Source organism: Rhinolophus sinicus, chromosome 14 (genome assembly GCF_057876585.1).
Source record: "Rhinolophus sinicus isolate RSI-liver-muscle chromosome 14, RSI-T2T, whole genome shotgun sequence".
Classification (NCBI taxonomy): Eukaryota; Metazoa; Chordata; class Mammalia; order Chiroptera; family Rhinolophidae; genus Rhinolophus; species Rhinolophus sinicus.
In genome coordinates, this window is record NC_142514.1 from 139838516 (window position 1) to 139862740 (window position 24225).

At 41.7% G+C, this 24225-nt stretch overlaps 1 protein-coding gene across 1 annotated transcript in view; it reads right to left on the reverse strand.

Annotated features, from left to right (window-relative positions):
* Positions 1-3195: 3195 nt before the first annotated feature.
* Positions 3196-24225, reverse strand: part of PPME1 (protein phosphatase methylesterase 1) — a 57791-nt gene continuing 36761 nt past the window's right edge. Inside the window, exons 7-14 of the mRNA XM_074335782.2 lie at positions 23364-23454; positions 18978-19043; positions 16101-16224; positions 11320-11449; positions 9885-9929; positions 6403-6467; positions 5752-5819; positions 3196-4424 (exon numbers count right to left, since the gene is read on the reverse strand). Of these exons, the coding sequence (XP_074191883.1) occupies positions 4406-4424; positions 5752-5819; positions 6403-6467; positions 9885-9929; positions 11320-11449; positions 16101-16224; positions 18978-19043; positions 23364-23454 (608 nt within the window). The 3' untranslated portion in view covers positions 3196-4405. The remainder of the gene's footprint in view (positions 4425-5751; positions 5820-6402; positions 6468-9884; positions 9930-11319; positions 11450-16100; positions 16225-18977; positions 19044-23363; positions 23455-24225) is intronic.

Sequence of the window (24225 nt, forward strand, 5' to 3'; positions counted from 1 at the left end):
CACTGATCATCAGGAAAAACCTTCTCCGCCATCACACAGTTAACTACTCAGCTGTTCTCTCCATCCATTTGTAAGAGGCCAACCACTTGGCTCGTCTCAGATTCCAAGGTTTTGCCTGGCTACCGGCTGGGGTTTTCTAGCAAACTGCTGGGAGAGAAAGCCAGCTCTAGGAATAAGGGAGCCTCTTGAGTTTACATAACTTTCTGAGCCATGGAACCAGAGTGAGAATGTGTTGATTCTGGCTGCTGATGGCACAGCCAGCTGGGGCAGGAGGAGTTGGCTCGAAGCTTACAAACAACACACTGTTCCTGCAGGGACGAGTGTGACTGCCTTTTGCTTTCTCTACTCCTGTTGCGGGCTCTCTTCTTGCTTTTCCCTCATTAATGCCTTGACTATTTCATTCCCTACCCCCAGTTCTGATGACAAGCCCTCGAATCCATCTTACGGGTTCTTCACACCTCACTGTCTGAATCAGTTTCTATCTTGTTCATCCCACCGCCAAAACCTTGAGCCCGTCCTCTCTTCTCACTGTCCTAGTTAGGTCCACCACTGCCTTTTATTTTACCTGGGCTACAACTGCCTCTTTACAGATGTCCAATCCATCTACACAGGGTACCCACGTGCCCTAACTTCAGACAACTCCCCATTCTTGCCACTCAAGGCTTTTATGGCCTGCCTCCTGCCACAGCCTCTCTTCCAGCCACACTAAGCGTACTATCTTCCCGTTCTCAGACTGACTTCCAAGTCTCCTGGGCTTCTGCATGCTGTCCCTCTACTTGCAATGTATTTCCCTTCCTTCTCTACCTCCGTGATGATGCTTCAAAGCTCAACTCGAATGCTCCCTTCTGGGAAACCTTCTCTGACCTGTTTCCAGAGAAGTTTGGTTGTCCTCTTTGCCTTTGCGTAACGAGGTCACTCTAATGGTCTCTAGACTACGCGGCCATGTGAAGAGCCTCCTCATGTATTTATCTGTCTCCAAAGGCCATTGGAAGCTTGGCACAGAAGAGGTGCTCAGGTTTGTGTAATCAGTAAATAAGTGCTCGTAACAGCAGGTTTAAAAGAAGATACCACCAAGAAGACACGCCCAGCTCCCGTCATGCCTTTGGCCTGAGTCCTCTCAATCTCAAGATTCTCTTCCCACCATTAAATGTGTTTACCCCAAAATTTGCCTCCCTTCTTCTTTCAAGAACTTTTCCTTGGGAATTTTTTAGTGTGTATGTGTGTGTGACACACTGGCCTTTGGTTTGACCCAAACATGCTCCTTCTGGCTCTGTAATAATCCTTCAAAGTGCCCAGGGGTCTTGTGTATTCCCTTCTTGAGTTTATCGTACTGAGGTGTAGTCTTCATGAGGATATTGTTACGGCCAGCACATAGTAGGTGCTCATTAAGGATATAGTGTGTGAACATATGAACGGTTCCTTCTCTGCTGCAGTGTAGCGAAACGCTCAGTAGACAAAGATGCTGCCCCCTCCTGGCTGTAGCTGTGGACAACACATTTCACATCCCTGAGCTTCCGTTTCCTTGTCTTTAAATTGGAGATAAAGGATCAAGGAAATGTAAGTGACTAGCACAATACCTAACACAAAGCTGAACAAACATTTCATTCATTCTGTCTCCATCCATCAAACCTGAAGAGCCTCATTTTCCTGGTCAACATCCTCTTGCTTTTTTAAGTCTGGTATCTGGACCAAATGACCTCTGCCCAGGATCCCCTGCGTAGTCCAGCAGACAGCATGAAAACAACGTAGGTTTGAATTCTGCCCCTGCCACTTCTGAGCTGTATGAATTGGGACCTGTCTGCCTACCTGTAAAAGGAACACAAAATCATTTACCTCATAGGGTTGCTGTGAGGATTAAATGAGATATGTATAAAGTGAATTAGGTGACGTCTAAAATGTGATGACTAGTATGACTTGCCTGGTGAACAAAAGTGGCTCATGTGTGTTCTTGAAAACCACACATGTGATCATGCTGCCCCCCTGTGGACAAAGGGCACACAGCCCAGCAAAGAGTCCTCCAAAGGGCTTGGTGGGAGAACCACCACACACAAGGCACTTTTCTTCTTTGCTGGGGATGTCATGCTTCACCCTGAAATACTTCGTGAACATCTAAATCAGAATTATCAGAATTCACGTGCTTGTTGAGTACAGATCACTTCTTACTCAGTAGGTCCGCGTGGGGACAAAATCTTTAACAAGCTTCCAGATGAGACTGATACTACTGGCCCACAGACCACTCTGAGTAAAGGTCTTAAGGACAATATGGGAGTGACATGACACAAACTTATTTATTTAGTGCCTCCTCTGTGCCAGTTACTGAGAGAGCCAGTTAACCTATATTAACTTACGTACTCAAGACCCTGTGGGTAGGTACTGTTGAGATGAGGAAACTACAGCACAAAGAAAGTACGTAGTTACCTCATACAACCTGTAAGAGCTGTGCCTTGGGTGCTAATTTAGGCATCCCGGCCTGAAAGCCTTCTAGGAAGAGGACTCCAACAGTCTGCAGAGGATGCCCGAGGGAGGGGCTTCGGCAGGGAACCAGCGAGGGTCCTGAGTGACCTAGCTGACAGACGAGGCCTCAGTTAGCGCAGCTGTGGGGTAAAAGAGGGGACATAGAAAAGAGAATGGACAGGGTTTGGTAGACTAAATATGAGTGTAAGAGAGGGAGCTGTCTAGAAAGCTCTGGCTGTCTGGTTTGGGCAATTGGAGAAATCGTGGTACCATTTCCTGAGACAGGAAACCTGGAAAGAACTAGTTTTAGGGGGAAAGTTAATTCAGTTTTAGGAATGGTCAACATGAGTGGCTTTTGGTCATCTCGGAGAGATCTGAGGAGGTAGATGGAACTAAGTGTCTAGCGCTCAGGAGACGATCAGGGCTGTGGGCAAAGGTTGGGTGTTGGCAGATGGCAAAGCCATAAGGGTCTGAGGTCACGTGGACGGTACACAGACTGTCCTTTTCTGGACCAAAGTTGACACAACAAATAATGTGAAGAGATGGGACTGGATTCCACGTGTCCCTGGCTGTGGTGGAGGTTGGCTCTGTTCATTCCACTAGGCATTCTGGATCTGGGGAGCAGGCAGAACACATGATGCTGACGGGCTGCAGGAAAGGGGTTTGTGGGGCTCTATGGTGACTACATCCAACACACTGTCAGCAGAAATATGGACAACTAAGAGAGAAAGACTAGACTGATAAAGGTTGGGAGGTATTTATTTTCTTTCACAAGGTCATAAATAACAAAGAAACAAAGTAGGTCCCAGACTCCGGACCGTGCAGCAGGACAGGGATAGGAAGTTGTTGGGTGGAAAGGTGGAGGGGGCTACGCATCACCTAAGACAGTCACAGAAAAGATGGGCTGCAGGAGGCTGCCCCTCCCTGCCCTTGGAAATGTCGTGCCTGGGCAGCAGGGGGAGGCCACGGTGCTGTGATGAGGCAGCTGGAAGAGGGCAAAGATGAAGGATGCTGGGCTGTACTGTTTCTATGAAGAGCGACATGAAACTACAAATGGCAAAGATAAGCTGTGGGTCTTGAAGAGGCAAGCGGGCACTCTGCACACCTCCAGGGACCAATTATGAAAACCGTTAAATTTGATTCTTAAAAACAACTCCACAGGCTTCAGCCTGCGGCTTTGTGCATGGGCTGTACTTCACCTGGGTTGCTCTGTGGCAGGTGAGGGCTCAAGAGGCCCCTGGAGCAGCCTGGCCTCAGCCCAGGGCAGGTGCCCAGACATGTGGGAGTGGACGGTGGGCTCTCCCCAGATGGGAGGCCATGTGCTTGGACTGGCTGGACCTGATTTTCAGGCTAGTTTCTTGTGATGCTATCCACCACCCCTCCCTGTACCTAAGGATTGGATCCTGGACTCTGTAAGTCTTCCAAGCCTGGAAGAGTAAGACTGGGATAAAAAGGTATCTGACTGGTGTTTAATTGAAAGGGAAAAATAAGGATTACCCTTTGCACAGTCCCTCCCCTAAGGTAGGGAGGACCATGTAAGAACAACCTCAAGGAATGAAGGTCCCTGAGCCTGGGTGGGGGTGGGGGGAGGACATTTGGACCATGTGCACTGCCTAATGCCGGGAATCAGGGCCCAGGGGGGCAGTTCTGATGGAGACTGCACCCTAGGTAAGGCAGGGAGAATAGGCAGGGGCTACCCCTGGACATGGAAAAGGCGGGAGCCAGGGAGCCTTGGACTAGGGAGGCCTGTGTCAGTCAAAGGCCCTGGAAAACAATGCTTTTGGCAGGAATACATGAAAGGGCTTGTACATCGGGGGATGCCCGTCTATAGGGAGCCGGTGTCACATGGTCGGGCAGGAAGGTGAGGAGGAGACAGCGGCATCACAGTGGCCTCTGGTGCGATGTATTTACAACAGAGCTCAATGCTGAGGGAGGGACGGACAGCAGGTCACTAACAGCCAGGAAACACACTGTGAAGAGTGGAAAGAAGAGAAACCCGTGTGACCATCACTAGCCTTCCCCCTGCTCACCCAGCCTCCTCCAGGAAACCCTCCCTAACGACTGCCAAGGCCCATGCAGATCTGTCCCTCCTCCCCACAGCCCCACTGAGGGCTAGACACGGGGTCTGCTCAGTACTGACTTGACCAAAGCTCCAAAAGGTCCAGGGGAACCAAACACTGCATATTAAGAGAAATTCAGTCTTTACTGTTGATTCCTGAGAGCCATCAATGGTCAGCAGTCTGCAGGGTGGTTCAGCATAAGAGAGTCATTTGTGTGCCAGGCTCACTGTGCCAGGCTCCTGTTTTCACTTCCAGTGCCTACCCTGTTCTGTCACCCTCAGCTCCCAGGCCCTAGCGTTCCAGGTTCTCTAACGCAGAAGCCATTCATTTTTCTTCAACATTTCTTCTTCAAACTTCCTGAGGGTGGGGAACAGGTTCCCCTGGGCCCTCACCAAAACCAGAAAAGAAACTTTCCAACTGGCAGGCGTGACTCTTCATCAAGTTTGTGGGCTTTCTAATGATCATGGGCCTTCTGTAGCACAGATGCTAGTCCCCTGGGGTGGGGCCAACACCACGTGGTTTGGGTCACCATGCCTCTCTCTCTGCCTCCTCATCCTCAACAAAGAGGCCAACTGTCTCCCCCTAATCAGATGAACAGCACCCCAGGACGAGAGGTATCCTTTTTTCCTCTAGACCAGTGGTTCTCAATTGGGAGTGATTTTGCCTCCCTTGAGACATTTGGTAAAATCGAGAGACATTTTTGCTTGTCACAACTGTAAGTGTGTGGGGGTGCTGCCGGATTCCAGTGCACAGAGGCCAGGGCTGCTGTTAAACATCCTACAGCGCACAGGGCGGCTCCCATCATAAAGGATTACCTGCTCCGAATGTCAGTAGTGCTGAGGATAAAATCCCTGCTCTGGATTTCTACACGGCCTCCACGGCGGCCCAGCCTTCCTCAGCAGCAGGGCAGGAGGAGTATGGAAGTTCTCTAAGAGCCTGGAATGGACTGATTCCCATTTCAGCCCTCAGAGAAGGGCCATTCTGGAAGTGCAAACTGCAGTGGGGAACTGAGGGACGAGGCGCAATTTAATCTCAGCTCAGCAACCCCCACTGGACCAGAGCACACAGAAACAACCAACGATAGTGCTGTAGAAACACACATGCTGGGCTCTGTGTTGAGGAGAAAGAGGGAAGGCATAGTGACCCAAAACCGGCATGATGAAGGCGGACATATTTACCACCTTGCAATATCTTTTTGTTGGAGTTGGCCAGCAGGGCTGGGCTTGTACTTCCTTACCACTGGAATCCACCGACGGGCTCTGCAAACCTGTGTCGGATCAGGAAAGTGGCAACAGCTTCAGCTACCTGGAAAAGGGAGAGATATTACAGGCCATATGCAAGTTAGCAGTGGGGGTCCTGTGGACTTCTGTGGGAAGGTTAGGCTTTTAGAGGACTCAAGTCTCCTAAAGGTCTTGGGAGCTTGAAATCAAAAGGACCCGGGTTCTCGCAGGGCTAGGAGCCTTCCCTATCATCCCTGCCAAGGAGAACTAGCGAGAAGTCAAGGGATGATGTGAAGGCTTACTTATTCCCTGAGAGTTACAAAGTACCTTTTTCCTACAGGGGGAACACATATTAATTCCTGTTACTGTAGTTTAGGGAGCAGTTTCTACCCCAATTATCCCTTTTTCCATCTGGCTTTTGGGGGTAATGGAGAAGTAGAGCTTAAGCTCTTCATGTAGGGCCTTGGGATGAAGTAGCCGTGAGCTCCTCAGCCCACACAGAAAGTCCAGAACACAGGCAGCTGCCAGGGAGAAGCGTGGGGGCTGGCGGAGCGGCCCCGGTGCAGGCCCCACAGGCTGACTCACAGGCTTGCTCTACCTTCTGTGAGCCCCAAGGTGACTTACTCTCACAGTTGTCCTCAAGCTCAGTCATCAAGCCCGGGACTCACCTTGTCTGGGGCATCCTCGTGGACTGCGTGACCACACTGAGGCAGGACCTGCATCTGGAACTTCCCTGCAGAGGAAACAAACCCAGGCAACCTCAGGGACGAAAACAGCCCTCTCCTTACCATCTCTGCAGCTGCACAGGACTCTAGAAACCCCCTCTTGCCTCCCCCAATACTCCGGACCCAGTTACCAAGTCTTTGAGGAGGGCAGTAATACTTGTAATTGTAACCTTGGGCAAATCATTTTTCCTTCACTTTTTTTCTTCTGCAACTACTCAGTGTGCATTTACTTTAGGCCAGACACATGGGAAAAAACAGTTCCAGTTTTCAGGGGGTTACAGTCTAGTGGGGGAGCAAAACACAAGAACGAACATTTTAATGCAGCATGTAGTTCTTTGATTAAACTGAGTACATGAAACTGGAAGAACATAGGAAAGGGGGCTTCACCATCATACAGGGATCCAGGGAGGCTTCCCATGCAGAAAGAACAGCTTACACAAAGGGAAGGAGATAAAATGCTTGTCCCTGGAAATAAAAAGTTTGGCATGGTGCTTTTGAGAGTTAATAATGAAGCTGAAGAGGTACGCAGGGACCATACCATTAAGGGTTCTATAAACTACGTTAAGGATTTTGAAATTTATGATGACAGTAATAAGTGACCACGTGAGTACTTAACTATGCGCCAGACACTGTGCTAAGCACTTTCTCATACTGTCTGTGGCACACTGCAAGCTCACAACTAACGTGATAGCCATTAAGAGTGAACCATCATGATGACTGAGAAAGCAAAATCTATCAGCAGACTAGACGATACGGGACCCCGACCTCCCACAGGTAAAGAGCAGACGCTCAGCGCCTCAGTGTCTCCACTTACAAAATAAGGGATAAGCTCTGAAAGTCCTTCTGATCATCATGTTCTGTGACTCTTACTCCAGTTACACAGTGTTTTGAAATGTTTTTGAAAATACTCTTCTACCCATTTTTTATGTTGATTCTCAAATCTACACTATAAAATTAAGCAGGACAAATACGGAAACTCTTTTTTGAGATGAAACTGAGGCCATGATTAGTGAAGAGATTTGCCCAAGGTGGCTTAATTAGTAGAGGAACTAAGACCATTCCATTCAGTAAGGCCCCGCTCATGCCCCTCCTCTTGCTGTAAGCTGCCCAGGGTGTTCCAGCCTATTCCCCTCTTCCTTAGATCTTCTAATGTTCCAAACACAGAGCAGCTTATGCCCCTCTTGGTTTGTAAGCTTATATTTTATATGCCAGGACTGTGTCGTTTCTGTAAGAACAGGGGCTAGTATCATTACTTGCTCTATATCCCTCATAGGGCCCAACACAGGGCTAGACACTGAGCAAGTGCTTGCTGAGTCTTGGATGAATCAGTAATTGAGAGAATGACCAGATAAAACTTACCATTCCAACCACCCCAGGCTTCATGACTAGGACGCATTTTTCATTCCTCTTTAGGAGAATGGGTATAAGGAGTCAAGGAGAACTCACACATACTAACAACACTAAGTGCAGTACACATAAAATAATGTGATCATGGGTGATCCTCACAATTACTCTATGAGGTGGGCATATTTCCAAACCCTTAATTTCAGAGGGTTTGAACCTTACAGATGAGGAACCTTAAGTTCAGAGAATATGAAGTATTAATATTCACCCAAGTTGCACCATGAATGAGTGTTGGGTTTCCAGGATTCTATACCTAATTCAGCTGGTTTAAACACAATGCTGGGAAGGTTGTGGCTAGGAATCTGTGCCGACTTAGCCATTTCCCTTTGTTTTATGGGATGTCCCTCATCCCAGACATTTACTTTCTATACTCATGGGATGCTTTGAAAGAGAACGTGGTCTTGGCATAATCTTCACGGGGGAAATAGGAGGGCATCTAATGAAGAATCGTGAGTGCTTTCTGGACATAATGAAGCTACCATCTGTCAGACTCTTACTTCACCCATTTACACTTCACACAATTATATTGAGATATATCATCTCCGTTTTACAGATGAAAAAACTGAGGATTAAAGAAGTCAGCCATTCACTCAGGCCACAAAACCAGTAACAGTGATTTAAACCCAGGCCTATCTAATTTCCAGGCTGGCGATCAACACTGGTTCCAATGCTATTCCCGTCCAGATTAACTACTTTCAGGTAGTATTAGGGGCCATGTTTCATTCTTCTCTCTGCCCAGCATCAAGCATAGGTCTTACACAGAAAGAGTGCTTCGGAAAGGTTTGCTCACATTGAATTTCAGGAAAGGTATCTAAGCTCAGAGTTACCAACAACAGTGCCGTGAAAGTCACACAGTCCTAGTCCCCGGTCCTGCTCCAGGGCTCAGGACACTGTAGTTGGAGGAAGGGAACGGTACAACAGCCTGGGGCCAGAGTCTGACAAATCATCCAGGAGCCTTTGAACAACTGCTGTGTGGAAGTATAGCCCCTTTCTCTGTGGAGAGCTTGAGGACAGCTAACACAACAGTTTGAGGGGCCCATGAAATATCCAAGTGCAGATGCCCAGCAGGTTTGATACACGGGCCAGGCCTGGAGCTCAGGAGAAAGGTATGAGCTGGACGTTTAGCTTTGCGATTTACCAGGGTATAAACAGAAGCCATTTGATTGCCCAGAGAGAGTAAGTAGAAAAGAAGGAAGGTCAACAACAGTACCTTAAGCCTGAAATGTTGGCCTTGAAGTTGGCACCTCTTCTTCCCATAACTCAAAAGTTGCCAATGCCAACTGACTTCACTTACACCGAGACTTTCGTCCATAATAAAGCAAGAACCTCCATAAAATTGGTCCCACTGCCTCTACTGTCATCTGGCCAACACACCTGGACCTGAGCACATGTCACTTTCCTGCTCACTGTGCCTCTCAGAGCTGAGGCTGCCATCAATTTTCTCATGTTAGACTGAGAAAACTAAAGCTAAGGCAGATCAAGTAACTTGCCCAGTGTCAAAAAATTAGTAGGAAAGAAGCAGTAGTCAAATCTGGTCTGAATCTCAGAGCCCTTGCTTTTACCGCCTCACCATGCTGTCTCCTAAACAGAGTTTACACTTTTTTGTATCTAGATTATCTTGGACCTTTCCTTTTCCTAAGACTTCAAACAATAAAAATACTGATCAGTATTCAGAATATCTCCTTTCACAATATTATATACCCATAGAGTACTTTATAGTTTCTAATGCCCTTTTCAAAGACATTGCCTCATTTTAGTCCTTACAACTCTGAGACATACATGGTAGTATAATTCACATTTCTAGAAGGGGAAAAAATATCAAAGCTCAGAAAAGGGAAATACTTGCCCATAATCATGTAGTGGGATCAGAAGCAGAGGGGGATGCCAAATTTGGGTCTAACTCTAAAGCACATGGTTTCTCCACTGCACCTCATCATCTCAGAACATTAATTTCCACATGACTCTGCTCCTTTCTGTACCTTCAGAGAAGGACCTAGGGACATAATTTCTTGGTGTCTTACCTTGCATTTGGCCAATAGTCAGATCTTTATCCAATCTATCAACACCTAGAGCAAAATAAGAGACTCCATAAGTACCTTACTAGAAAAGGCCGTGTGAAATAGGTTTTGCTATTCAAGTATGAAATAAAAATTGTTACGAAGTTGTAAACATGATGACATTCTTAATTCATGTTAATGGTAATCAAAACTCCCTGAGGGTATAGTCTCAACACATGAAGCTTTCCAGGCAATCACTTTACTCATTTAAACTGGTTTCTGAAAACAGGGTTTTTCTTTTTTAATTTCCATTATACTCAGAATATCCTTATACCACTCTAGGAGAAAGGCTTGGGCTTGACCAGGTACAGAGGCCAGGCCAGAATCAGGCCATCCAGGTGGATGCTATGTTTCTTTAGGTTTAGGGATTTGGTGTGGGGAGGAGAAAGGGTATAAGTGAGTGCGGATGGTACTTCACCTTGGAAGTCATTACCCACTTGGTGAGTAGTTACATATAACAAGGACATATTCAGACGACAATACACCCACACTGCTACGGACTGAATTATGTCCCCCCTCAATTCATATATTGAAGCCCTAATCTACAATGTCACCATAATTGGTGATATGGAAGTAACTAAGATTAAATGAGGAAGTCATTAAGGTTAAATGGGGTAATAAGGGCAGGGCCTTCATATGATAGGATTAGTGTCCTTATAAGAATAAACCAGAGGGCCAGCCCGGTTGCTCAGGCGGTTGGAGCTCTGTGCTCCTAACTCCGAAGGCTGCCGGTTCAATTCCCACATGGGCCAGTGGGCTCTCCACCACAAGGTTGCCGGTTCAACTCCTCGAATCCCGCAAGGGATAGTGGGCTGCGCCCCCTGCAACTAAGATTGAACATGGCACCTTGAGCTGAGCTGCCGCTGAGCTCCCGGATGGCTCAGTTGGTTGGAGAGCGTCCTCTCAACCACAAGGTTGCCGGTTCAACTTCCGCAAGGGATGGTGGGCAGTGGCCCCTGCAACTAGCAATGGCAACTGGACCTGGAGTTGAGCTGCGCCCTCCACAACTAAGACTGAAAGGACAACAACTTGAAGCTGAACGGCACCCTCCACAACTAAGATTGAAAGGACAACAACTTGACTTGGAAAAAAGTCCTGGAAGTACATACTGTTCCCCAATAAAGTCCTGTTCCCCTTCCCTGATAAAATCTTTAAAAAAAAAAAATAAACCAGAGAACTTGTTCTTGCTCTCTCTCTGCCATGTAAGGACACAGTGAGAAGGAGGTTGTTTGCAAGCCAGTAAGAAAGCTCTCACCAGAACTCGACCATGTTGGTACGCTGATCTCAGACTTTCAGCCTCCAGAAATGTGAGAAAATGAATGTGTTGTTTCAGCCACCCAGTCTATAGTATTTTGTTATGATAGCCCGAGCTTACTAATGCATGCATATACACACTTACCAGCCAAGAGCAGCAACTTAGGAATAGGACAACTAAGAAAGAGATTGGATAAGCCTCGGAACCATCCGTCCCAGTACTTTTCTGTTTTTGCCAGTTCAATTCTCCAAGTGTATGGATGGTCTTTCTTGGTCTGGAGGAATAAGAGCAAGTTCTGAGTCTCTGAGTGCAACCCTTGGAGGAACAGAATAAAAACTAGGTCCCTAAGGAAAGGAAAGGGAAGGAAACTAGCACTTATCAGGGGCGTACTATGTTCCAGACATTTTAATATACATTTAATCTTTATAACAGCATTGTAATACGATATTGTTATTTCCATGTTTAGATAATTAGAAGTTTACTTTCACTTCTATTATTTTCAGCAAACTTAGGAGATTTTCTTAAGATCACAAAACAAGTAAATGGTAGAGCCAAGACTAAGTTTCTTTTATATCCATTTGGCAAAAAGAACACACCATCAAAAGGGTAATTACAAAAACCACACTGCAGGCTGAAAAAAATGCTTAAAATATTAAGTGAAAGAAGCAGAGTACAACATGTCATCTAAGTTAGGATTAATACTGGGAAAATGCGGTATATTTTGGGAAAGAACTGGAAGGGAAAACTGAAAATACAATGATTTGTTAGTAGAGATTTTTTCCCCTGTATTCTGATTTATGATAACGATATAATGTTGCTGCAATAGTAATTTAAAAAAGGGAATCTGACACAAATATGACAAAAATGTCAATATCTGTTAAGTCTCAATATAAAATAGATGGGTGGGCAGAGTCCCACACAATCATCAAATGCAAACTGAACAAATAAATGATTCTCTACACTTTTCTGAATCATTGAAAATTTGAAATATTACAACTGAAAAAAATAATTGGGATACCACATTAACCACAATGTGAAAATCTAGAAATGAACACCAGACAGCAACATAATTGTGTTCAAGATCACTGGATGGTTAAGATGTCCATGCTACCTAAAGCAATGTGCAAATTCAACACAATCCCTAACAAAATCCCAATGGCATTTTTTTTAAAACTAGAAAAAGTCATCTTAAAATTACACGGCACTTCAAGGGACCCTGAACAGCCAAAACAATTTTGAAAAAGAAAAAAAAAAGGAAGGACTTACATTCTCTGATTTCAAAACATATTTGCAAAGCTACAGTAATCAAAATAGCATAGTACTGGTATAAAGACAGACAAATACACCAATGCAATAAACTAGAGCCCAGAAATAAACCCTCATGTATATGGTCAAAAGATCTTCGATACGGATGCCAAGACCATTCAATGGAGAAAGGACAGTCTTTTCAACAAATGGTGCTGGGATAACTGACTATCCACATGAATGAAGTTACATCCCCAACTTCGTACCATACACAAAAATGAGCTCAAAATGGATCACAGACCTAACTGTATGAGCTCAAACTAGAAAACTCTTAGAAGAAAATATAGCCATAAATCTTTGTGAGCCTGGGCTAGACAAAGCCTTCTTAGATATGACACCAAAAGCACAAGCAACAAAATGAAAACTAGGTAAGTTGAATTTCATCAAAATCAAACTTCTGCACTTCTAAGAATACCATCAAGAATGTGAAAAGAGGAGTATTTTCTCAATTCATTGAGATTTTGCTTCCCGGCAATTGTCGTCAGTTTGGCTCAAATAAACTCATATAAGTTTTCTCTTTAAAAAAATAAATAAATAATGTGAAAAGACAAGCCACAGAACAGGAGAAAATATTTGCAAATCAGGGACTTGTATCTAGAATATATAAAGAACATTTACAACTCAATAATAAAAAGACAAATAACCCTATTTAAAAATGGGCAAAGGATCTGAATAGACATTTCTATGAATGTCTTCAGAGAAGATACACAAATGTCCAATAAGCACATGAAAAGATGCTCAATATTACTAGTCATTAAAAAAATGTAAATCAAAACCACAATGAGATGCCACTTCATACACACTAGGATGGCTATAATCAAGAAGAGAAACAATAACAAGTGGTGACAAGGATACAGAAAAACCTGATTCCTCATACACTGCTGCTGGCAATGTAAAACAGTGCAGGCACTTTGGATAACCGTCTGGCTTGGCTGTTCTTCAAATGATTAAACATTGCGTTACCTACCATCCATCAATTCCACTCATAGGTGTATACTCAAGAGAAATAAAACCCTATGTCCACACAAAATTTGTACACAAATGTTTGTACTAGCATTATTCATACTAGGCAAAAAGTGGGAACAACCCAAATGTCCACTGACTGACGAGTGGATAAAAAAATGTGGTCTATCCATAGAATGGAATCTTATTTAGCCATAAATAGGAATAAAGTACTAATACATACCACAACATGGTTGAACTTTGAAAGTATTATGCTAAGGTGAAAGAAGCTAGTCACGAAAAACCACGTACTCATATTGTACAATTCCATTTATATTACATATCCAGATTAGGCAAATCTATAAAGACAGAAAGTGTGATTGCCTAGGGGTGGGAAGGTTGAGGAAAAATGTGAAAGTGACTGAAACTAGGTATGACATTTTGTTTTTAAAGTGATGGAAATGTTCTAAAATTAGATTGTTGTGATGGGTGCCCAACTCTGTGACCGTACTAAAAACCACTGAATTGTATACTTTGGGTGAGTTATCTCTCAATAAAGTAGTTTTAAATAGAGAGATTTATGCATAAAGGAATACCTCCTGGACAAACTGAAATTTATTCCTTTAAGGACCAAAGCGTAAATGTTTCCCCTTTCTTGTCTGTATTTTAACCATTTTGTATCAGATTTGCCTCCCCCCCATTCTCATTAAATGTATATCTTACAGAGCAGAATGGATGTAACTGACCTCTTATGTATGTCTCAGGATCATTTCAAATACCGCTTTTTATATTGTGCTGTAACAGAGATGCCCCTGATGGCTAATGGGACCTAAATGACCTCTGGATATCAAGCTTTAGAAGTTGCAGCTGGTTTCTTTGTTGTTGTTGTTAAATTTAATTTGTATTATTAACATTTTCTCCACCATTTTATTTAATAAATTAATTGCTCTATTTATTTTTCTTTATTGAGATATAACTGACACATAACAATATATAGGTTTAAGGTGTACATGTTGATATGACACATTTATATATTGCAGTATGATTACCACCATAGCTTAGCTAACACCTCTACTGTGTCACATAATTATAATTTATTTTTTGTGGTGGGAACAATTAAGTTTTAGTCTCAGCATCTTCAAAGTTTATAATACAGTATTGTTACCTATAATTACTATGCTGTGTATTACATCTCCAGGACTTATTTACCTACTAGTTGCAAGTTGTGACTGTTGTTTGGAGTTTCTTTGTATCCTTCCTCAAGTGTAGACTTTTTAAACTATATTCCTTATTGCTTGATATGCCTTAGTTTGTCCTCCTAACAAAACTGCTGGAGTTTATATAACTTCATATAATTGGGCTTATAAAAAATTGCAAAGAAAAAACGAGTTAGAATTAAAAATGAGAGTATATGGATGTGTTTTAGAGCGAACATTTATGTGTGACCAAAGGCATGTATATGTACCTGAGTTGTAAAACAGCGATTATATCTACAATGCAGAAAACTAAAATGAGAAGTAGAGATGATAAACGTGAAGCACTCAATATAGTTCCTAGCACGTAACAGGTAAAACATAACTGATATTTGTATCAGAGTCTCAAATATACTAAATACTCCTTGATTATCTGGGGCAAGTCTCCTCATCTCTGAGTCTCAGTTTCTACACTGTTCACATGGGAGAAAAGACTTCCCCTCACCTTCCAGAGTGCTGGGAGGGCAAATTGATCAGGCATTGTTTATATTTTTGTAAACTCCAAAGATGTACAAAGTATTATTCACCGATCTTAAGGATGACAAGAAGATCCTCATTAAATTAAAAACACTCTTAAAAAATGTACTTTCTTTCTTGCTAACAGTAGCTTCGCCAAATGCAAAGGAATATGTGGTATACACCAAGTTCATTACCTGCCATTTGTTAAATGTTTATAATCCAACCCAGAAAGTCTGCTGGTCATGCTCACTAATCATTTCCAAGAAAAAGGCAGCCCTTTCCACTACTGTCCTCAAATCAATTGCTCAGCAAGTATTCACAGAACACTTTCTATGCACACAACCCTGAGCTAAATGCTGAGGGAAATTCATATAGAACATCAGATTCGACCTTCAAAATACACAGGTTATTTTTGTTGAGAGAGAATTCTTGGGCAATTAGAAGACATTGAATCTGCATGCTAGGGATAATTACTAGGAGATCATAGTATCTCTGAATGTGGCTTACGAAGGTAAGTTCTATGAGTTAGCAATAACTTCAAAAAACAAGTGCTAAGTTGTATTACACAGACTCTCAGTGCTGGAGAGGGACTGATATAAACTGAGGTCAGAAAGCTTCCCAAGGAGATACACCTTGAAAGATGGGTAAAATCTGGATGGACTAAGCAAAGACTGGTATGAAATGGGATTTTACTCATGAGATGAACCACAGGAACAGAAGGACAGAGGCAAGAAAGAGCCTGATAAGAGAGCAGTCTATTTAAGAGTAGGGTATATACTGGAATTTTTATGCTCCGATCTGTCAGTGCTATCAACAAGTGTTTTACATCTTTTAGTTAATCTAAGCATCTTTGCTCCCTAAAATACCTAATGGTAGACAAGAAGAACGTCACCTCCCCTTCCCCATCCCCACACTATGAACCGTTTCTTACCCCATCCTTCCAAGAACGGGCAGGTTTTTACCCACCTCCAAGTCATCTTCCTTTTTTCTCTTGTGTACTGACTCACTTCCTTCTTCATCTTCTTCTTCTTCCTCTATGATTCCTTCCACTATAGATTTTGAGCCTTCTGGACTTGTAATTCCTTCACACCTAGGTTTTGTTTTTCAAAAAAAAGTGCTATCACACACTTCTATTCCATAAACAAATATCTCAGAAATTCTGATACTTATAGCCTTTAATAATCAAACGTTAGTTAAAACTTAACAATGTTCCTGGGAGGATGCGGAAAATGTGCATTTTTAAATGTACAAAAGTAGACCAGGGCTGTGGAAGATCATGGCCAATATATGACTATACTCCAAGGGATGGTTTCTGGTTCTTGCACAGATACGGACCCACAGAAGGGAGCAACCATTTCCTGAGGAATGGTGACAAGGGTTTTACTGGCATTATCTAATACTCGTCACAATCCTGTGAAGTAGCCGTTAAGAGTTAAAAAGCTGGTCCAGGATCACCTAGCTCATGATTGGGTGAGGCTGGGAGGCAAATCCAGGCCCAATTAACTCTGAAGTATGGTGCTTTTTTCTACTGTACCCTGCTTATAGCAGAACAAGGCTCAAACAGAATGGCAAAAGCCCCTCACTTTTTAATTAGCCGAGAGAAAATGGCAGTTTACTATAACCATGCCAGCTGATCCTTGGAGATTAGAACATCTGATCCAGCCAATTATTGTTGTTTTTCCTCTAAAAAACAGTATCTCTTTATTATATAATTAGGTAGAAAAATGATTATTATATCAACAGCTGGTACCGTAATTTCTTTTAGAGAGAATTTACTGGAAAAATACACTGACAAGTGGTAAAGGTAAAAATCCCAAGGGCCTGGGTAGCAGTTAATACCAAGGTCTGCTCCGCATGGTAGAGAAGAATTTATTATTTTGCCCTTGAAAGGGAGAGAAAAAAGGGAGAAGAGGAGAGAGAACAAGCAAGATAAAAAGAGACTAGGATAAATTGAAGGTCAGTGAACTTCAGTGGTGGATTTTTACGAATGACAGCGTCTCCTTCTCTGTCTCCTCCACCAACCCTTCAGAGAAGTGTATGTTCATAAATGTTTTGTGAAGTGGAGATTTTCTATGGAACTTGAGGTACCGAGTTCCACATCTAGACTGAAGAACCAAAACAAAGAAACAACATGTGCTTTGGGTTTCCACAGCTAGGGCCTGGGAGTTCAAGAGAATTTCACCTAGATCAAGAAGGGCAGGAAGGTTCCAGCTCATATCTATGTGACAGTTAAAACACACATACTCTTACATACACAGGTTTACATATTAAGAGAAAATAACACTTAAGTTTACAAATTAAGTAAAATTTAAAATTCACTGAATTACCTGCATATAAGCCATATAACTTCCTTATAAAATGCTTTACCACTGCTTAAACAAGTCAGATCTCAAAATATTTAGGCATTGAAAAAGTGGGCAGTTTCACAGTTTATTCAAAGCCTCTGCATTGTGTCTGCCAGACATTACTACTCAGATAACCCTTTCAGGCATAATATCCATAATATAGGCCTTGGAGTCAAATACATAGAAGTTTGAATCTGAGCTCTGTCATTCACTAGCTGTGTGATCCTGAGAAAATCACTTTACCTTTCTGAACTTCTACATCTTCACCTGTAAAACAACACTTATCTTAAAGAGGTAAGGATTAAATGAGATAGTGCAAATGAATTAATGAATCCAGGGAATGATTATCAATGACTACTAACACTCAAAAAAGAGACAACCAGACATTAAGTGCTTCCTGATGACATTAAACAATATTATCTATTCCTAAAAAAAACTTAAATAACCAAAATAACAACCAACCAACCTGAACTTGATCAAATCGGTAGATCTAACTAACAACTTACAGACAATACAGGGAACAAAGGAACATGTTAAATTACATCTTGAGGAATCAATCAGTAAATCCAGATTGTGGGAAATTCTACAGGGCAAACAACCAGGTTTCCTCAACACGTAAACTTTAAGGAAAAAAATGAGAGAGAGAGAAGTGGACCCTATAGAGAGCACACTGAAATCTTAGAGAGGAAACTGTGTTTGTCTGGAATTAGTTTCAAAATGTTGTGCTTAGGGGAAATAAATAGGGGCACAGATGAAACAAGACTGGCCATGAGTTGAAAATGGGCAATGAGCACACTGGGGTTCATTGTATTATTCTACTTTTATATGTTTGAAAAATTTCTGTAATACAAGGTTGTAAAAAAATGAGACAGTGTATATAAAACACCCTGCACAGTGCAAGGAGGAGACATTCAATAATGTCATTGTCATTTTCATCAATTCTTGTGCTCCCTACATGTTCCATTGGGCAACATTTTCTCAATTCACCTAAAGTTTATTTTGTGACTACATAGCAATCTAGGACTCACGTAACCCTATCCAGGAAGATCAGCTGGGCTAAATAACCTTAGCTCATCCTTAGAATCTGGCTTTTGCTCAGGCGATGCTAACGTTTTTCTCCTATAATTTCCCCACAATCAGGTTTGGCCTAGAAGAAGACTGTTACCAGAATGACACCATACTGTCAGCACTAGAGTGGACACTTAATTTTTAATGTCCATTTTCTGGGATTCTTCACTTTTAACACTCAGAGTTGTGTTAATAAACTAATACAGTATTATATAGAAGACACTATTTGGTCTTGGGATTTCCTTAAAAAAAAGAAAAAAGAAAAGAAAATCTGTACAACTAGCCCAACTGAGCTCACTTATAAAAATTATCTAAAATAATGAAGGCATTCACAAGGATGGTAGGGTAGGTATGTGACAAAAAAGCCATCTGTAAGTCCTTCACCACGTTTCAGTCTCTAACCAGCCCAACAGGGAAAGATAAGACTTACTGTTTGACTTGCCCAACCATTGAGACACGGGCAGACTCCAAATTTCGAATTTGGCCACTCTTCACACTAGAAGAAAAAAGTGAGAAGGGAGAGAGGAGGTTATTCAGCACCCACCTTATCATGTCACTAGGGTCAAATGAATAATTCTGCAGATTCTGTGGGACCTATTAAAAATTACGGTTACCAAGGTAGCTTATGTAGAGATTACCACTCCTTCCCACTTGGTGATTATTGCTACGTATAAACCAAGTAGTAAAAATTAAGTAAAGACATTGAAGTCATTTCAGTTCTGCAAATATTTACCAAGGATACTATGTGTCAGGCCTGTGCTCAAGAAATATAACATTCAGTGGGGAGAAAAGAACACAAACAGATAATTTTAATAGGGGGAGTGGACAGAATAGGATAGGCAGGCAGGGGCTAGCTCCTAGAGGTCCTTGCACGCCATGATACAGAGCTTAGGAGCTTAGACTCCACCGTAATACATTAGTTTTCCCAGAATTGTCCACCTAAGTATGCCGAAGGGCCAAGCAAAATGACTGCGTGTTCCGGGGGGAACTGGAAACACCACCTGAAGCAGGCCTCCAGAACACATTTCTTTAAATCTCATTTTTTAGCTTAAAAAAATCATATAAAAACTTAAAGTGTACACCCCTTAGATAATTATCGTATTTATTTTAATGATAAACAGAAGCAAATGGAACTACTACATTTTTCTACCACCAATTGAATCTACAGTATCTACAAATCCACCAGTATTCATGATCGTATATTCTGCCCTGACAACTTTAGTTTCATATATGAATTATCTCTGTTCCTGTTCAAGGGCAACCTTGGTCACGATTCCCATCCCCTTTTGCTTATGAGGACTTTGTTTCCTTTAGTTATCTTCTTTCTCCTATCTCATTTTTTTTTCTCTAGTGGATATTATAAAACGTCCTTTAAAAACATTCTCTAGCCTTTGAAAATATTCTTAACCCCACATTCACCATTAGATACCGCCCCACTTCTGTTCTCCTATACAACAAAACTTTGCAAAAAAGTTCTTACTTGCTTTCTCTACTTGGTCACCTTCCATCCTTTCCTCAACCAATATCCCCATCTTATAACAGGTTTTTATGTCCCACTTATTTTCTGAGATTTCCTTTGCAAGGTCACCTCCATCACGCCAATTCTAATGGTCACTTCTTAGCCCTCACCTTCGGTGATCTCTCAGCATTATTTGACACAGATGCTCTGTCCCTCCTTCTAGAAACACTTGCTATACCTGCCTGGCTTTCCTCCGATCTCACCAACTGTCTTTTCAGTTTCCTTTGTTGGAGCTTCCTCTTCTTCCCAAGCTCTAAATATTGTGTAGTATCCCAAAGCTCAGTTCCTGAATCTTTTTTCTATCAACATCAAATCCCTATGTGAGTGTATTCAGTCTTCTGGCTTTAAATATTATCTATGCAATCATTACACTTCAATTTATCTCTAGCTAAACCTCTTCTAATTACAGACGGTCCCTGACCTATGACAGTTAGACTTATCATTCTTCAACTTGACAATGGTGTGAAAGCAATGCATTCAATAGAAACCATACTTCAAACTTTGAGTGTTGATCTTTTTCCAGATTAGCAATATGCAGTATTATACTCTCTTGTGATGCTGGGCAGCAGAGCTAGAAGCAGCTCCCACTCAGCCACACAATCATGAGGGTAAACAACTGATACTCTACTGTGTGTTTAGTGTGTTAGATGATTTTTGCCCAACTGTAAACTAACGTAAGTGCTCTGAGCATGTTTAAAGCAGGCCAGGCTAAGCTATGATGTTCGGTAGCTTAGGTGTATTAAATGCATTTTCAACTTACGATATTTTCAATTTACAATGGGCTTATCGGGATATAATCCCATCTAAGTTGAGGAGCATCTGCAGTATGTACAAGTGCCTACTTAACATTTTCACTTAGATGTATAGAAAATAAGCTCTTCAATTTATCCAAATTAAAATCCTGATTCCCTATCCCTTCCCTGCTCTCAAATCTACGTCTCTCTACCACCCACCCAAATGGGCCAGAACCCTAGAAGTCACCCCTGAGTGCTGCCCCTTCCCAACATCCCAGCCATACGCAGTCCTGTCAGCTCTTCACAATACACTCAACTTGACCATATGACTTCCTGTGTTGCCGTCCTAGTCTATGATTACCATCGTTACTCTCCTGTACTGTAACTGTTTCCTAAGCAATCTCCCACTTCCATTATCACCCCCACTCCCATTATCACCCCCACTCTCCACTCCTTTTCCTATTCTGTTTTCCTCAGTGCAGCCAGAGCGCTGGAACCAAGATGTAAATCCATCTGCTCGATTTCAAAGCCTGGGCTCCTAATGACTGTACCCTACTGCCTCTCATTAGGATGAGCAAGAGAACAAAAGCAGGAATTCACTTTATATCTTTACTGAATTAAATAGGTTAGCCTTGTATTTCAACATGCTTTTTTTTTTTTTTTTTTTGAAATCTGGAACACCCAAATTGGTCATGAGTCATAAACTTGATCAGATATCCAGCAGAGTACAAAACAAAATTACCCAATACTTCATAGGATTCTTTCTGAGTCTCAGGCTCAGAAAGTGGGCCTGAAAATTAGTGGCTCTCAGAGAACCCAGAACATGTTAAGATTCAACAAACAGTACCCTCATCCTATCCTACATCCACCCGAGAATCAAGACTCTGTTTCCTTTAAGAGAAGGTCCACCATGACCCCCAGGCTGGATTGGGTACCTATCTTCTGTTGCTACTGTGCTTTATGTATTGACTTGTTGGCATCCCCAGAATTTTGATAAGAACTAGGCCTGATTCATCCCCAGTTCTTAAATCAAGTACTGACACATCTTATGTACTTAAAAAAAAAAAAGTTTACTGAATAAACTTAAAAAGTTATTTGGAATAATTTTCTCACTGGTTCTTACTGGGGAAATAGGCAGGGTACATGAGCTACGTGTTGAGCTGGCAGCAAGATGGGAAGAGAGGTCTTTGGTGCTTCTGAGAGAACAGTAGCATGAAAACCGGGAGGTAGAAGTGACCTCCCCAAACACACACATCATTCTGGCAAGCCATATTTGGCATGAGACCCTCTGTCCTAGGAAAACTCCCTTAGGGTATGATTATCAGTTCCTTAATTTCCATTTGTTATCTCTGATTCAGTTAATAGACATGTTCTGCCTGCCAGGGCAGACAGCAGTATGCTATATGCTGTATGAAAGTACAAAAGAAATAGAATAGCTTCTGCCCTCATGATATAGGAAGGGAGTTTAGACAGAAATGAAAATAAGCATATCCCTTAAGGGGGGATTATAAGACTTAAGGCTAAACAGTACGATATAATACAGACTTAAAGGTCTCGAAAAATTTTACTGCGTCGTTTGGAGGAGTGAGAGAAAGGTTCTGGAGAAGGTACTGGAGATAGACTTTAAAGAATAGGTAGGAAGACAGGATACTGAGGATGTTTTATCCCAAGACTGATCCCCTTGGGAAAGGGGCAGTGTTTTACTTGTCTCTGAGTCTTCACCTTTTAACACAAAGTAAGTGTTTAATAAATATTTAATGAAATAATTAATTGAATTAACGAATAAATTAATGACTGAACAGCCTTTACTTAAGTGGAAGCCATAAACAATTCTGTCAGTCATTTTTATGAAAACTATTTACCAAAAGGGTTTTTACTTACCCAAAACTCAAATAAAAACTGAGAAAGGAACATACACCCATCTTCTGCTTCTCCATCATTTTCTCTAGAACACATAAAGTGAATCTAGAACCATGGAGCATAAGAGATGGAAGAGGCCTTAGAATCTCATTTAGTACAAACTCGCACCTTAGAGATGGGAACCACTAGATAACAGATGACTCAAAATTACTAAGATTCTAGGAGGTACTACCCGGTTTCCCTGAAAATAAGACCTAGCCAGACAATCAGCTCTAATGCATCTTTTGGAGCAAAAATTAATATAAGAACCAGTATTATATTATATTATATTATATTATATTATATTATATTATATTATATTATATTATACCCAGTCTTATATTATAGTAAAATAAGACTGGGTCTTCTATTAATTTTTGCTCCAAAAGACGCATTAGAGCTGATTGTCCAGCTAGGTCTTATTTTTGGGGAAACATGGTATATTGTATTAGAAAAAGAGTGGATTTTGTACAACTGAGACAAGTCTGAAACATTTAAAATATTTTTTTTTTAAATTCTGCTCTTTACATAAATGTTTCCACCCAGGATACTACAATAAAGCCAAGGCATGGGATTATTCCCTTGAACTTGGTTCTTGAGCTGATGAAAAAAGAAATCTACAATCTAACATTTAAAATATAGACAATATATATTTGTGGGTTACCTCCATTCAATGGCATTCTCCAGAGACTTGAAGGTTTTAGGACGACCACGTAAGAAATTCTGCATGCTATTAAGAGCATCCATGGCTGTACCTAGATGTTAAACAAAAACTTTAACTACATATTTTGAGCATTTACACTTACTAGGTCAACCATATACGTCTGCCTTCAATGAAAGCAGAATTCAGCGATGCTTGGGGAAAAAAAGATGCAGTTTAAGAAAATTCAGTACATTAAGACTGATGTGACAGCCAGGTTTCAAGACGGCCTCCAGTGATTTTTGCCTCGTGGTATTCACCCTTTCGTGTAGTCCCCCCACAATGAATGGGGCTGACTTGTATGAGCAACAGTATGACTTCTGAGACTGAGTCATAAAAGACATAGCAACTTATATTTTTAATGTTAAATAAAATTATGGTGCATACAATTAAAATATATGCAGCCATAAAGATGTTTATGAAAAATTTCTGATGACTCAGAGAATGATTATATAATGTGGAGTGCAGGTGAAATGAGTGAAAGTATCGAAAGGTACAAACTCCCAGTTATAAAATAAAGTCCTAGGGATGTAATGTGCAGCTTGGTGACTATAGTTAATTATACTATAGTATATATTTGAAAGTTGTTAAGAGAGTGGATCTTAAAGTTCTGATCACAAAAATAATTGTAACTATGTATAGTGATAGATAATAACTAGACATATTGTGGTGACCATTTTGCAATATATACATATATCAAATCATTATATTTTACACCTGACACTAATACAAAGTTATATGTGCATTATATCTCAATTAAAAAAATACCTGGAGTGCTTATGCCACAAAATAACATGAAAGAAAGATAAAAAAGACGGAGGGACAT